Source organism: Sorghum bicolor, chromosome 2 (genome assembly GCF_000003195.3).
Source record: "Sorghum bicolor cultivar BTx623 chromosome 2, Sorghum_bicolor_NCBIv3, whole genome shotgun sequence".
Lineage (NCBI taxonomy): Eukaryota > Viridiplantae > Streptophyta > Magnoliopsida > Poales > Poaceae > Sorghum > Sorghum bicolor.
This window is the reverse complement of record NC_012871.2, coordinates 58680893-58695447: the sequence shown is the minus strand read 5'-3', so window position 1 is coordinate 58695447 and position 14555 is coordinate 58680893. Positions and strand designations below refer to the sequence as shown.

At 46.1% G+C, this 14555-nt stretch overlaps 1 protein-coding gene and 1 long non-coding RNA gene across 2 annotated transcripts; one reads left to right on the top strand and one right to left on the bottom strand.

The window, feature by feature from the left end:
• Positions 7669-12962, top strand: LOC110433060. Its single transcript, XR_002450447.1, has 3 exons — positions 7669-7679; positions 7888-7890; positions 12771-12962. It is a non-coding gene; the product is annotated as an uncharacterized LOC110433060 (long non-coding RNA).
• LOC8060229 (putative receptor-like protein kinase At4g00960) lies at positions 8193-14046 on the bottom strand. The gene is made up of 3 exons (XM_002460149.2): positions 13185-14046; positions 8983-9398; positions 8193-8877 (listed from the first exon to the last, which is right to left on the bottom strand). The coding sequence occupies exons 1-3, from the start codon at positions 13633-13635 to the stop codon at positions 8458-8460; spliced, it is 1287 nt and encodes a 428-aa protein (XP_002460194.1). The 5' UTR covers positions 13636-14046; the 3' UTR covers positions 8193-8457.

Sequence of the window (14555 nt, the reverse complement as noted above, 5' to 3'; positions counted from 1 at the left end):
CCGTCTTCCAGCGATCGCCGCGCTTGGGATTTCAAGGCATCGACTGCATCACGTCGGCTTCGTCATCACCGTCGACCTCCTTCGCTGGAACCATGTTCGACACAAACAGGGATCTCTGAACGCCGCGTGAACAACTAGGTCTTTCCTTCATTCGTATCTTGCTTTCCTCATCGCTCTGCAAAAAAAAATATTATAATATATTATAATACTTGGCATCGACTGAAATTTACATATTTCAAAAACATCGACTCTCTACGTGCATTAATCTCTGTTTATCTCTCTGAATTTATGCCTGCGTTATTATTTGTTTCTCTCTAAATTTGTGCATTCTGATTGTTCTGTGGACAACTGCGATCCTTTGAAAAATCAAAAGGTGTTGCCTCCTCACCTACTCAATGTCGACGCCGCGAGATACGCCCAATGCACTAAGTGACATCACTAACGTCGCAGGTATGATGCCAAACAGGGTACATGTATAGTATTTGTGGGTATCTATTTATTTCATATCTCTCTAGATGATGCCCGACGGACGAGGGAAGAACGGAACTTTCGGCTACGGATTCGTCGAGCCGAGATGTCCGACGAACGAAAGGAGGAGATGAGAAGGAAACAACGTGAGTACTCGCGTCAGTATCGACAAAGGAAGAATGCCGAATCTTAGAACTCTGCACTTTGTTTGGACAAGGAAAATATCCAACCACCTGTATGTATGTAGGGATCATAACGCTACAAGCATCGGCACAAAAACCACGTCCGGAAGTACAGTATCTACGGCCATTGGTAAATATAGGATACATGACATGAATTTTATTTATACGAGATGTCACTCTATTTTAATATATATTTACTACAACAATTTATATGAGATGTCACTCTTTTTTAATATTTACTGCAACAAATATAATGCAGGTAATCATCATTTTGGGATACACCAAAATTCACCATTTATTAAAATAGAGTTGTTTATTTAGCAAAGACTGGGTGCGGAGTACAAGACCGTACCCAATTTCTTTAAGTCTTAGGAAGATTAAAAATATTTTAAATAAGGATCGAGAGATGGATCATGAATGCTTAAATATGGCTATTCGGCTGTGTGCAACCAAGACATGATGCTGAAGAAACAAAAATATCACTTCATGGACCTCAGATTTGCTGTAAGTTGAAATAAAAATTTATAATTTATCAAATACTTACAATATTTAGTTATACAATTACTTAAGATGTTTGATTTTTTTGCAAAATCATCAGGAAATAACTAGGTTCGGACGAGATCAACGATGTTGTGGTAAGGTATACCATAAAAAATTAAGAAAAATACTAAAGTGTTGGCCAAACATGGAGTACAAAATTAGAGATTGTAGCCATGTAAGTTATGTTATGTGTATTGATTTACAAAATTAATTCATTCTGTTTACCACTAATAGTTTCTATGTTTGTTTTTAGATTCTACTACCATATTATAAGGATGGAACTTACATTTTGTTTATATTGGATATGCAAAAAAAATTGTGCATATTATGGACCCCCTTGAAGATGAGACATGTTTGGAGAGTTATAATCAAAAAATGGCATATATAACTACATTACACACTATTGCTAGAAGACTCAGTCTCGCCATAGGACTGACAAATGCAAAGTGGACCGACAATATTTATAAATGGAAGCGAGAATATCCACTTGTAACAAAGGTTACAGATAATAATAAATACTGGTAAGCACTTGTAATATATTTCACATTTGTCAGTAAAATGGTTATTTTATTCATTGTGCACATCAATAACAACTGCTCTTGTCCAGAAAATTGGGAGGCTTTCTTGTATACAACTTCATGAAGTTGTGGGACGGCAAAAATTTGCCACAAATCAACAGTGTAAACATATATAGCCTATAACAATACATATCTTACACTACAAAAATAATAATAACTAATTATCATTTGCCATGCACAGCACTCAACTTCGCTGAGGATGGAATTTTTGGCGGACATTTTGGTGAGCAAAGCAAACAAATGTTTCGACAACATCCCTGAAGATGTCCAATACATAATTAAAGAGTTAGACAAAATGTAACATAGATGCTCATAACACGACAAATAATAACAGTAGTGCGTGAAAATATATTTTCAAACTATAATTTTTGTTTTTAGAAGCATTCCAAAATTAAGCCGTAGCGTTAGCACAGACATTATATGGTTGAGGACTTAGCTTACCTTTTATTCTTTATGCAAAAGTGTTTCCAGATGGTATACATGCTCAAATATAATTGTGTAAAAATTAAACTATAAAATAAAATTATTAAATGTTTTTATATATATCTCTGAGATAAAACCGTAGCGTTAGCACGGGCACGTTACTAGTTGATACAGAAGTGCACCTGGAAATGTATTTTTAAGAGTGGCTTGTAAGAAATAGTGCTCCCGGTGTTGGTTAGGTCGTTGTCAAGTAAAATGCCCTTGAAAAAAATAGGAGACGCCTGTAAAGATTACTCTATAGTAGTGCGTCAAAATTTCTTCCCTAAATTTTGGTCCATCGTACTCTCTCCTTCCCTATGACCTTATCCAAGTATCTTTTTTACTCATAGAGTTAGAAAATAGCGCACATCCAACCACGATACCAAGTTTCATTTTAAAACATATTATAATGAACTCTAGGTAAGCTAACCCTAGAACTCATTTTAAAAGGCGACATTATATATATACCTAGAAAATGAGCGTTTCCTTCAAGCGACGCCTCGTCCATTGATGCATCTTGAAGATCCGTATGCTCTGTTTGTTCTGTAGTGGGTTCGGATGTGATCCACTAGAACCTAGTGAAAGAATTGTGCTAACGTGGTAGCCTATCTTGGCATCCCACGGTTCCATGTTTCATATATATATAGAGTTTACAAATTTGTGTTACAAGAATGAGGTTTCCGTTGAGATAATTACAACAAACTAAAGATCATATCTACTCTAACCGAAACCACCTAGAACCTGGACGTAGCCAAGTTGATTACGGTCATTTGCCGTATCTTTACAGAGTTAGTTGCTATTCTAACACCCTCTCTCAATCAATGCTTGTGTCTTCCACAAGATTTAGATTGCGTTTGAATTCTGCAAACTTTCTCTGAGGCAAGGCCTTTGTAAATCCATCTGCTAACTGATCATGAGTAGATATAAACCGGACTTGCAACTGCTTGCGTGCAACCCTCTCACGCACAAAATGAAAGTCAATTTCAATGTGCTTAGCTCTTGCATGAAATACCGGATTTGCCGCCAAGTAAGTTGCTCCTAAATTATCACACCAGAGTACTGATTTAGCTCTTGAACGGACACCAAGTTCAGTTAGCAAGGATTCAACCCAAATCAACTCTGCCGTAGCATTCGCCATTGATTTATACTCAGCCTCTGTGCTTGATCTAGACACCGTAGGCTGCTTCCTAGCACTCCATGAGATGATGTTGTGTCCTAGGAATACAGCAAATCCACCAGTGGAGCGTCGATCATCACGACAGAAGAAATTGACAGACCTTGTTCACTGAGAATGCCAAATCAGGTCGTGTAAGTGTCAAATATTGAAGAGCTCCAACTGCACTTCTATACCTGGTACTGTCTTTAAGGCCGAGAGGTGTACCATCTTCCTTAGATATGTTTTCTGACGCCGACAGAGGTGTAGGAGAAGGTTTGCACTTCAACATACCAACCCGAGCCAATATATTTCTAGCATACTGCTTTTGAGACAATAGAAGACCCTCTCTGGTTCGCATGACTTCTATTCCCAGAAAGTAGTGAAGATCACCTAGGTCCTTTAGAGCAAAGTCCTCCTTCAGACCAGCCAGCAAAATATTAACTGCATCCTGAGATGAACTAGTCACAATTATATCATCCACATATATTAACATATAAATTGTGACTTCTCTTCTGGAATAGATAAATAATGAGGTATCTGACTTTGAAGGTACAAACCCAAGATCAACAAGTTTGGAGCTTAACCTTGAATACCAGGCTCTTGGTGCCTGTTTCAATCCATATATTGCTTTCTTAAGTTTACAAACATGAAAGGGAAACCTAGCATCCTCAAAGCCTGGAGGTTGTTTCATATAAACTTCCTCTTCCAGAACACCATGTAAAAACGCATTCTGCACATCTAGTTGCCTCAAACACCAACCATTAGACACTGCTAGAGATAACACCAGTCTGACTGTTGCAATCTTTACTACTGGACTGAATGTATCCTCATAATCTATGCCATACCGTTGTTTAAAACCTTTAGCGACCAATCTAGCCTTGTATCGATCGATCTGTCCATCAGCTTTCTTCTTGATTTTATACACCCATTTGCAATCAATAAGATTTTTACCTCTTGCTGTTGGAACTAACTCCCAAGTATTGTTCCTGACTAAAGCATCATGTTCTTCCTTCATCGCCTTTCTCCACCTTGGTTGATCTAGCGCCTCAGTGACTGAACTTGGTTCTTCTGTAGAACAAATGTTGGCATACCTGATCGTACCGTTAGTGTACACCTTAGGCTTCGTTATACCGCTTTGAAGCCTGGTATGTGGCCGACTCGGCACTGAAATCTGTGAAGCATCAGATCCTGCGGATCCCGTCGGCTCAGAAAACCCCGATGAGACAACCTGCGATGCCGGCAGCTCACCGTGCTGCGATGTAGATGCGATCGGCAGCTCGCCGTGCGATGTAGATGCGGCCTCCCCACGCGGCGAGCCGGGAGACGCGCCTGCATCTTCAGACTGATCTGACGGTGGATCAGCCTCGACGCTAGCGCCTGGATCCGCTGTGACACCCAGATCGGTTCCCTCCTGTATGTCTTCAACCTGAAATTCATCATCATCACTCAAAGGCAAAGGATTAGCGCTGTTAGGTACATTGCAGTTTACATCCCCGAGAGAAGTAGGAGCACAGCTATCAGGGAGAAGAGGAATTTCACTACGCAGCCGTGCTCCTGCATTGGGATGCATTGATGCAAAAGGGGAGACGTTTTCATCGAAAACGACATCACGAGAGATGTACACTCGACCTGACTTAGAGTCTAAGCACTTAAAACCTTTATGAAGTGTACTGTAACCGAGGAAAACACATTGAAGGGAGCGAAAGGACAATTTTCGGGTATTATATGGTCGAAGATTTGGCCAGCACGCACACCCAAAAACTCTACGAGATTCATAATCTAGTGTGGTTTTAAGAAGGCGACTCACAGGGGTGTGATAGTCGATGACTTTGGTGGGAAGAATATTGATAAGATATGTTGCTGTGAGAAAAGCTTCATCCCAGAATTTTAATGGCATGGATGCATTTGCAAGCAAGGAAAGACCAACATCGACTATGTGCCTATGCTTGCGTTCAGCTGCCCCATTTTGTTGATGAGCATGTGGACAGGAAACTCTATGAGAAATTCCTAACTGCTCGAAGAAGGAGTTGAGCTTCTCATACTCTCCACCCCAATCAGTTTGCATGGATATGATTTTCCTATCAAATTTCCTTTCAACAAGGCTTTGAAAATTTTTGAACACTTGAAACACATCGGACTTATTTTTAAGAAGATAAATCCACGTGTACCTACTGTAGTCATCGATGAAGCTAACATAGTAGGTGAAATTTCGAACAGAACTAGGTGCGGGACCCCACACATCAGAGTGAATCAATTCAAGAGGAGCACGACTTTTATTATTTGACTTGGAATATGGAAGTTGATGACTCTTGGCTCGTTGACAAGAGTCACATACAGACTCGACATCTAGACTCACTAACACGGGAAGACAATTTCCCTTGATAACCTTCTCGACAATAGGAAAAGAGGCATGACCAAGACGACTGTGCCATCTCCAGGTAGATGGTCTACTGACTCCACACACTTGCCTACGACCTTGTGCTCCCAAACCTTGCGACCTCAAAGGATAAAGACCGCCTTCACTTCTGCCTTGATGCAGAACTTTCTTCGTGGCTCGATCCTTAATAAGAAAGAAATTTGGATGAAATTCGATGAAAGCATCATTGTCAGAAGTTAAGCGATGAACAGATACTAGACTTTTGCTAGCACTAGGAACATGGAGGATATTTTTCAGATGTAAATCTTTTCTCAGGGTATGTAAAACTGAATGACCAACATTGCTAATCACCATACCTGATCCATTGGCAGTGTGAACCTGATCGGACCCATGGTACCTGTCGCGGACCGTCATCTTCTCGAGCTCAGCAGTGATGTGATCTGTGGCACCACTATCCGCGTACCAGTTCGTATCGACTCCGTAGCCGGTCGATGCTGCGCCAGCTGTCTTCACGTCGGGCTGATAATCTTCCTCGAAGCGGTACCAGCAGTCGAAGGCCTCATGGCCCTTCTTCTTGCAGATCTGGCACGTTGGCTTGGTGCCTTGATTGCCTCCTTGACGGCCTCCCTTGTTGTTTGGTGGTGGAGTGCGACCACCATTGCGACCACCACGACCGCGACCACGGAAGCCGCCACGGCCACGGGCGACTGCATTTGCTGATGAGTTGTACCCGGAGTTCTGCATATCTTGAAGCATCTGAAGTCTTGAATCATACGCCAGGATTTGGCCATAGAGATCACTCAAGGTAACAGGATCTGTTTTGGCCATGACCGACTGGACCAGCGCGTTGTAGTCGAGATCCAATCCAGCAAGGATAAAGGTGATCAACTCTTCATTCGAGACAGGTCTGCCTGCAGCTGCTAGCTCATCTCCAAGGGCTTTCATCTTGGCGAAGTAGGCAACAGCCGTGAGACTGCCCTTCCTGCAGTTTGCCATCTGCATGCGCAGGTTCGTGATCCTTGCGCGCGACTGCGCCGAGAACATGTTCTCCAGCGTCGCCCAGACTGCCGCAGAGGTGGTCAGAGTAGCCACTTGCGCCAGAACTTCCTTGGACAGGGAGTTGTTGATGTAGGAGAGAAGTTGCTGATCTTTTGTCAGCCACTTTTCATAGTCAGGGTTGACGATGACGATCTTCTTGTCGTCCTTCTCCGTCTCCACGAACTTGGCTGGCTGCGGCGTTGTGCCGTCGAGCACTCCTTCATACTGCGGCGCCGCCCGAACGCTAGGGATCACTTGCGCCTTCCATAGAAGGTAGTTATCCCGGGTGAGCTTCTCAGAGATCTGAGAGTTGCGGAAGGGGTTTAGATCGGAGTTGGCAGCAGATGAGGAGGCCATTGCTAGACGTGTTTGTGGAAGAGTTAGGCTCTGGATACCATGAAAGAATTGTGCTAACGTGGTAGCCTATCTTGGCATCCCACGGTTCCATGTTTCATATATATATATAGAGTTTACAAACTTGTGTTACAAGAATGGGGTTTCGGTTGAGATAATTACAACAAACTAAAGATCATATCTACTCTAACCGAAACCACCTAGAACCTGGACGTAGCCAAGTTGATTACGGTCATTTGCCGTATCTTTACAGAGTTAGTTGCTATTCTAACACCTAGACCCGGTAACACTAAGCCGCGTGTCCAGGACTCGAGCTTGTTGCGGAAGGGGGATTCTTCTAGCAAACTCCACCCTTCCTCCCGTCGAGGACCGTCAGAGCCTCCTCCTCGCCGATTGCAAAATTGCTTGTGTCTGCTATTGCTAGAGCTCAGGAGATACCTTTCGTACGTTGTGCACTCCTTTGATTTGAGGTCTATTCTTAGAGGTTATCTTAGTTGTTGGTTTAGTATATCTGGTTTGTAGTTGTTTTGATTTATTATTTTAGGATTTTATACTGGTGCTCGTATTTTCCTGAATTTATTCCAGGATTTAAGAGCACTATTCTTTTAGTAGTAGGCGACGTGACCGTCGACAGCGAGGCGTCTATGGTGACTTCGCAATCTCGAGATTTGTCAGGCTAACTCGTTCTTCGGAGGTGCTCATAGAGGCAGTGTATGCGTACGTTCATAAAAGTGAGTGTGCGCTCATGTTTGTGAGTGTCTATATCTGTAACTGAGTTTCGAAAAAAAAAGTAAAGTTGGATGCGGGCCCAGTGACTTCATGTGGGGGCAGAGTAGGCCGGCTGGTGGGCCATGTTGTCATTGAAAGAGGGGTAAAGTTTGGCATTGCACGCAGACATAAATGGTTCTCAAATAGTTCGAGCAAGCAGTACTGAACGGTGTGTGTGAGAAGTGGCAGATAGGATGCACAAATTTTAAATGGTAGCACACAGGCACACAGGAAAAATGAACAGATTTTGTGGCAGTCAGAGACCCATATAATTGTAGCGGCATTAAGAGAATTTGCTCTTTATCTTTCTCATTTTTATATACACAGTTCTTGCCTGCAGTCTACCACAGACGGACCGATCAACAGCTTAATCAGCAGCATCCTAACGAAATCCAAAAGGCAGATCCTATGAACTAGCAAAACAATCATGCGCATCTATACCTATACTCTGCAATCCCATCCTTGAATGAACACCAACCTGAAGAAAAAGGGAAAGAATAGACAAATGTACAGTTGGGGCTCGCCCTGTTACTGCTACGACTCCTCGTCTTCTCGGTGCGAGGGCAAGCCTTGGCTTCTCATGGTGTGCGTGCTCGACGTCGTCATGGCGTTGGAGGCCGACGCCGACGCTGACGCGTGCGACGTCGTTGCGGACGTAGACGGCGAGCTGGTGCCGGACGATGACCCGGCAGAGTAGTGCGAGCCGCGCAGGCCGTGGGGCCTCCGCCGGTACCGCGACCCGGGCACCCCCGGACGCGTCGGCTCCTCGAGCTTGCTCTGCTTCTTGGACAGGATGATCACCACGCGCTTCATGTCCGGCCGCAGCCGCGGGTCGGCCTGCACGCACAGCAGCCCGATCCGCACGCACAGCTCGACCTGCTCCGGCACCGCCGACGACTTCACCGCGGGGTCAAGCAACTCCAGGGTCCGACCTTTCTTGTACAGTCTCCAGGCCTGCATCCATTAGAACAATTAATTAATGTAAGCTAGGGTAGCCATGAGGATAGATCATAGAGGCAAAGAGTACACGAGTGCATTAGCATAGTACTGAGTACGTACGTATTCCAGGAGGCTGTCTGCCTCGGCGTCCGGGGGTGGGACAAAGGCGGAGTTCTTGCGGCCCGAGACGATCTCGAGAACCACCACGCCGAAGCTGAAGACGTCGGCCTTGGTGGAGAGGTCGCCGTGCATGAGGTACTCGGGCGCCATGTACCCGTTAGTGCCGGCGACACGGGTATGGACACGAGAGTGACCGTCGCCGGCCTCCGGGAAGAGCCGGGCCATGCCGAAGTCGGCGATCTTGGGCACCCACCGGTCGTCCAGGAGGATGTTGCTAGCCTTGATGTCGCGGTGGATGATGGGCGTGTGCGCGTCCTCGTGGAGGTAGAGCAGGCCACGCGCCACGCCGACCACGACCTCGTGCCGCCGCGGCCAGGTCAGCTCCGCTCGTCGTGATCGGTCGCTGTTGCTGCTGGCTGGACATCACACAAGGGCAAGCAGTGTCAGAACTCAGAAGGCTGAGAGGATATGCAGATACAGTATAGATGAATGTGAAAAATAAGGAAGGCGGAAAAAGGATCGGTGTTCTTTCGTGCGTCTGACAAATCGGAATAAACGATTCAGAAATCGCAGTGGCAGAAATAAAAAGCAAAGAATTGTGAAAACTTCCCCAAAGAATTAAAGAATTTTTCAGTACACTCAAAACTCAGAACATTGAATTGAATGATCAACTCAATTCCTACCATACAAAGACACGCATTGCTTGTGCGTATTCGAGGGGGATAAAAACTCAGGACATTGAATCCAGTAGTATGCCCTTGGCCCAGGACACCTACACATTTGGGCCCAACTAGACCCAGATAAGAGGATGCTTCTTCTTGGCTCCAGCACGACAACAGCAGCAGTAACCGTTCCACGTCGCTTTGACAAAGGCTGTGAAAATTTGTTGGTTTTGCCTATAATAACACTTTTGTTTGCATTTAATAAATTATTATTTAATTATAGAGTTCCACGTCGTTTTGACAAAGGCTGTGAAAACTTTTGGTTTTGCCTACGATAACACTTATGTTTATATTTAATAAATTATTATTTAATTATAGACTAGATTAAAAAATTCGTCTCGTAAATTACATACAAAGTGTACAATTAGTTATTTTTTATTTATATTTAATATTATATATATATGCTGTAAGATTTGATGTAACGCAGAATCAATTTTTGAACTAAAACCATGCCGAAACTAGAGGGACCGCAGCCCCAACCGTTCCACGTCGTCAAGTCAGCTCATCTAAACACGGTCCGCGTACGGTGTATCCAGAGAAACGCACGTTCCAGTGAGAAAACCAAGTACAAGCTTTTTGTCGTCTCCCACAAACGTTCTTGCTCTTGCATCACGCTGACGATACTCTCTCGTCCGCGGGGATGACAGTAACGCCGGATGGGAAGGTCTCGTCAGGACCGGAGAAGGGAACGCGCGCAAGCAAAAAAAGAGCGTCCGGGGTCTCCGGTGGAGCGCGTGCGCGCACACGGATACATGACAAGAGGAGTCAAACACGTTAGCAGTACCAGTGGTGTCCAACAAAATCTTCTTGTCCCCCAAAAAAAACCAAAATCTAAACAAATCCAGTGCGCCACCAACAGTGCAAATTTTTTTCTTTTTTTTTTTATAAAGACCCACAGGCCACATTGCTAGTGGAAGTTTGGCAGGAGCACCAAACAAGAGCACGTGCACGACAAGTCCGCAAATCCCATGGCGCGGTGCTGATGCTGCAATGGCTGACATGTTGCCACCAAGGACTCCACGCGTGGGTTGACCAGGTCGATGAAAAGTCGATGATCAGTTTTTCCCAGGGCACAAGAATGCCTACCTACCTTAGTAGATATGGTTTATGAACCTATTTCCTGGTATAAAAAGTCATAGCTAAAAAGAGAAAAATACTATTGGCTGGCTTATAAGATAATAAACGAACAGGCTCATTCAGTTAGCGCAATGTCCGGATTTAGGCAGCTCCTTTTTCTTTTCATTAGGCCTTGTTTAGTTCCAAAATATTTTGCAAAATCGACACTGTAGCTTTTTCGTTTGTATTTGACAAATATTATCCAATCATAGACTAATTAGGTTCAAAAGATTCGTCTCGTCAATTTCGATCAAACTGTGTAATTAGTTTTTATTTTTATCTATATTTAATACATCATGCATGTGTCTAAAGATTCGATGTGACGGGGAATCTGAAAAATTTTGCAATGCCCGTCGTTGATGTAGATTGATGTAGATTGCGATGCCCCGCATGCAGTCTACGGTGTACTCTGGTCACGAAAACTAACAATGGATACAAAGAAGCTAGTGTGGCACGTCAGGGTCATGGAAAAGCGAACGGACTACCTTCGATAGCAAATGCTGCAAATTGGTCCGTCGTTGTAGCTGGACAACAGATGGAATCAAGTTTCTCCGGGGGGTCCCACGACCATCTAACCACAAACGAACTTTGACCAGAGACTCGCTATTAAATAAAACACAGTAAAAACACTTTAGTTTAGCCATAAGCAACCATTACTCCCCCCCCCCCCACCACCACCACACACACCCCAAGAACAACAACAACCATTGCTTAGTTTTGGCTTCAAAAGCTGTTTTCGCATGTGCATATTTCATATTTGACGGTAAAGAAACTCCAACAAAATCGTAACAAAAAATAGTCAGGCAAAATAGTCAGGCTGATGGTGACAATGAGGCCTTGTTTAGATGCAAAAAGTTTTGAAATTCTGACACTGTAATATTTTCGTTTTTATTTGACAAACATTGTCTAATTATGGAGTAACTAGGCTTAAAAAATTCGTCTCGTGATTTACCGATAAACTGTGCAATTAGTTATTCTTTTTATCTATATTTCATACTTCATGCATGTGCCGTAAATTTCGATGTGACGGAGAATCTTGTAAAGTTTTGGGTTTTTGGGTGTATGTAATCGGAAGCCAACTACGACTAATCCTAGATTGATGATCTACAGTGGAAACCAACATGTTTCGTGACTGCGTCAAAGACTAACGTCAGACGACTGGTCGGGTGGACCCTGTCAGCCCTACATGATCACAGCCCAAGCCCAACTGCACAAGTTAGGATTAATTGCTTATGGATACGGGTGCTGGTTAGTTATGACCGATTGACCCTTGCAAGAGATAACTTGGGCGCATGCATGCACGGGGGACCGTTGTCGTGCTTCCCCGGCGAGGCAGCGAGTACATACAAACAATGAGAACGCGTTGTTGACCTCCATCCAGGCTCAAAAGAGTGACGACGCACGAACACACGGTAATACGAGGACGGAGAAGCACGAGATACGAATATAGTGTAATCTTATATACTCCCTCCTGACAGGAATTAGAAGTCATTTAACACAGTAATACGATCTTCAAAATATAATTTTAACCTCTTGCTTTTATAAAAATATTTAGAAAAAATAGTATATGTATATTTTTATAAAAGTATTTTTCAAACTATTTATATAATTTTTATATTTACAAATTCAATAACTTAAATGTTATTAATAATTTATATTTCCAATGTTTAATCTAAATCTTGTCCAAAACAACTTCCAAAACTTATACGGATGAATTATCTATCTCAAACGTACTATATTACTAGTGAATCTCACTTGCACTATAAAAACGATACAGGTGGGCCCAGTCGGCTGTATTATATGTCCGATGCTCTGTACCGAAGCAAACAGCAGCTTAATTCCTCACGTTTGAAATGTGAAATCCACGGCCTACTGTACCTCCTAGTCAAACAGGCAAGCGATGAGTGTGTGAACTGCGCATCATCTCGTCTCGGTTTGTACTTGTAATAGTACAACGTATGGATCTTGAACCAGCCGGCCTGACGAGTAGGCAACAGTGCAGCGACTTTTCCTGACGCATTGATGCCCTACCGTCCCGCCCGCCCCTACGAAAAAATATCACCACCAACCACGCATCGGCCGCTGTTTTGAATCTGAGCAGACGGATTGCACTAAACCACCTCTAATCTGCTCTTCTACAAACCGCGAATCTAAATCTCTCCCTATGAATCAAGTGGCAATTAAGTTGTTCAACCCCTTTGCGAGTGACATGAGATCGCACGGAACCGGAAACGCACGAAGTTGAGCAGCCGATCGACCAAACAACCGGCGGAAATTGACAGAGACAGGGAGGGAGAGAAACAGAGAGACAGGGAGGGAGAGGGAGCAATGGAGGAAGGAAGGAGGGGGAAGGGGGGGACTCACAGTGATTGGAGGAGGAGGAAGGGGAGAAGAGGATCTTGTCGAGGCTCTCGTTGGGCACGTACTCGTACACCAGCAGCTTGTCGTCGGCGCCGCGGGCGCAGTAGCCGATGAGGTTGACCACGTTCCGGTGCTGCACCCGGGAGAGCAGCGTGGCCTCGTTCCGGAACTCCCGGGCGCCCTGCCGTGACCCGGCGCCCAGGCGCTTGACGGCCACGTCGCGGCCGTCCTCCAGGCGGCCCCGGTAGACGGGGCCGAACCCGCCCTGCCCCAGCCGGTTCTTCTCCGAGAATCCCCGCGTCGCCGCCGCCAGCGTCTCGTACCGGAACGCGCGCTGCTCACGCGCCGCGATCGCCTCCAGGTCCGCCTCCTCCTCCCTCTCGCGGTCGGACGACGCGCGGCGGGAGGAGGAGAAGGGGCGGGCTAGGCGCTCCAGGAGCGCCCGCGGCTTCATGCCGGCCTCGTCGCCGGCCAGCGCCCTCGGGTGCCGGTGGGGGACTGGGGAGGGTATCGATGATCCCACAGGAGGCCGGGTGAAATACGTACGCACGCCGCGGCCGCGGGAGAGGTGGTGGGTGGGTTCTTCTTCTCCGCCTCCGCGTGCGGGTGCGCGTGCGCGAGCGCAGGCCGCGTCCGCAGTCCGACTCCGCACGCACCTGGTGGGGCTTTGAGGCGAGCGGACGGGAAGTGGTGGAGGGTGGGGGATTTGGGGAGCGAAGCGTGTGGCGGCGTGCGGTAGCTGCCTAGCTCGGCAGAGAGACGGCAGGCAGCGGGAGGGAGAGGGAGATGGGGGAGGCGGTGGGTGTGGAATTTTCGTCGGGGTCGGAGAGACGGGGACTCCAAAAAAAAGAGCAAGAGCGCAACGCAGCGGGTCAAGCCACAGCTGGTGCCGCTGCTGCTGCTGCTATAGCTCAAGACCCGTCTCTGTCGCGGGGAAAAAGTCCAGACGACTGCGCGTTGACGAACGCCGGGGTTGGGTTGGGGTTTCCGTTCCGTTCCGCTCCGCCCGCCGGTTCCACCTGGGCAACCCTCGGCGTCCGTGGGCGCAGCAAGCGGCGGCATGGAGGATAGGATAGGTGCCGCCGTGCAGCCAGCCGTGCAGGTCGGGGGCGGGTCATGTGTCGCACGGATTCGTGGGAAACCGGGAGGAAGCAAGCAAAGCGGCACGGCCGGTCCGACCGACCCGTCTCCGTTTACGTGTAGCAGGACGGCGGCAGGGCACGGGAGGGAGTCGATGCTGACCCACGTCGGTTTCCCGCCGGCGAGACACGGCGCAGCGGCCCATGGCGTTTATCATGACGACAGCAACAAGCCTGACGACGGACGACGTCGGCGGTGCTCGCGTCCTCACGGACCAAGCTTTGCGTGTACTCG

What these genes read in the sequence shown, in the direction of transcription:
- LOC8060229 (XM_002460149.2), bottom strand. Translation starts at nt 13,635, where the DNA reads ATGAAGCCGCGGGCGCTCCTGGAGCGCCTAGCCCGCCCCTTCTCCTCC. An exon ending in TTCCTCCTCCTCCAATCACT is followed by an intron (nt 9,399 to 13,184) that starts GTGAGTCCCCCC and finishes TGTGATGTCCAG; the next exon opens with CCAGCAGCAACAGCGACCGA. An exon ending in CAGACAGCCTCCTGGAATAC is followed by an intron (nt 8,878 to 8,982) that starts GTACGTACTCAG and finishes TAATGGATGCAG; the next exon opens with GCCTGGAGACTGTACAAGAA.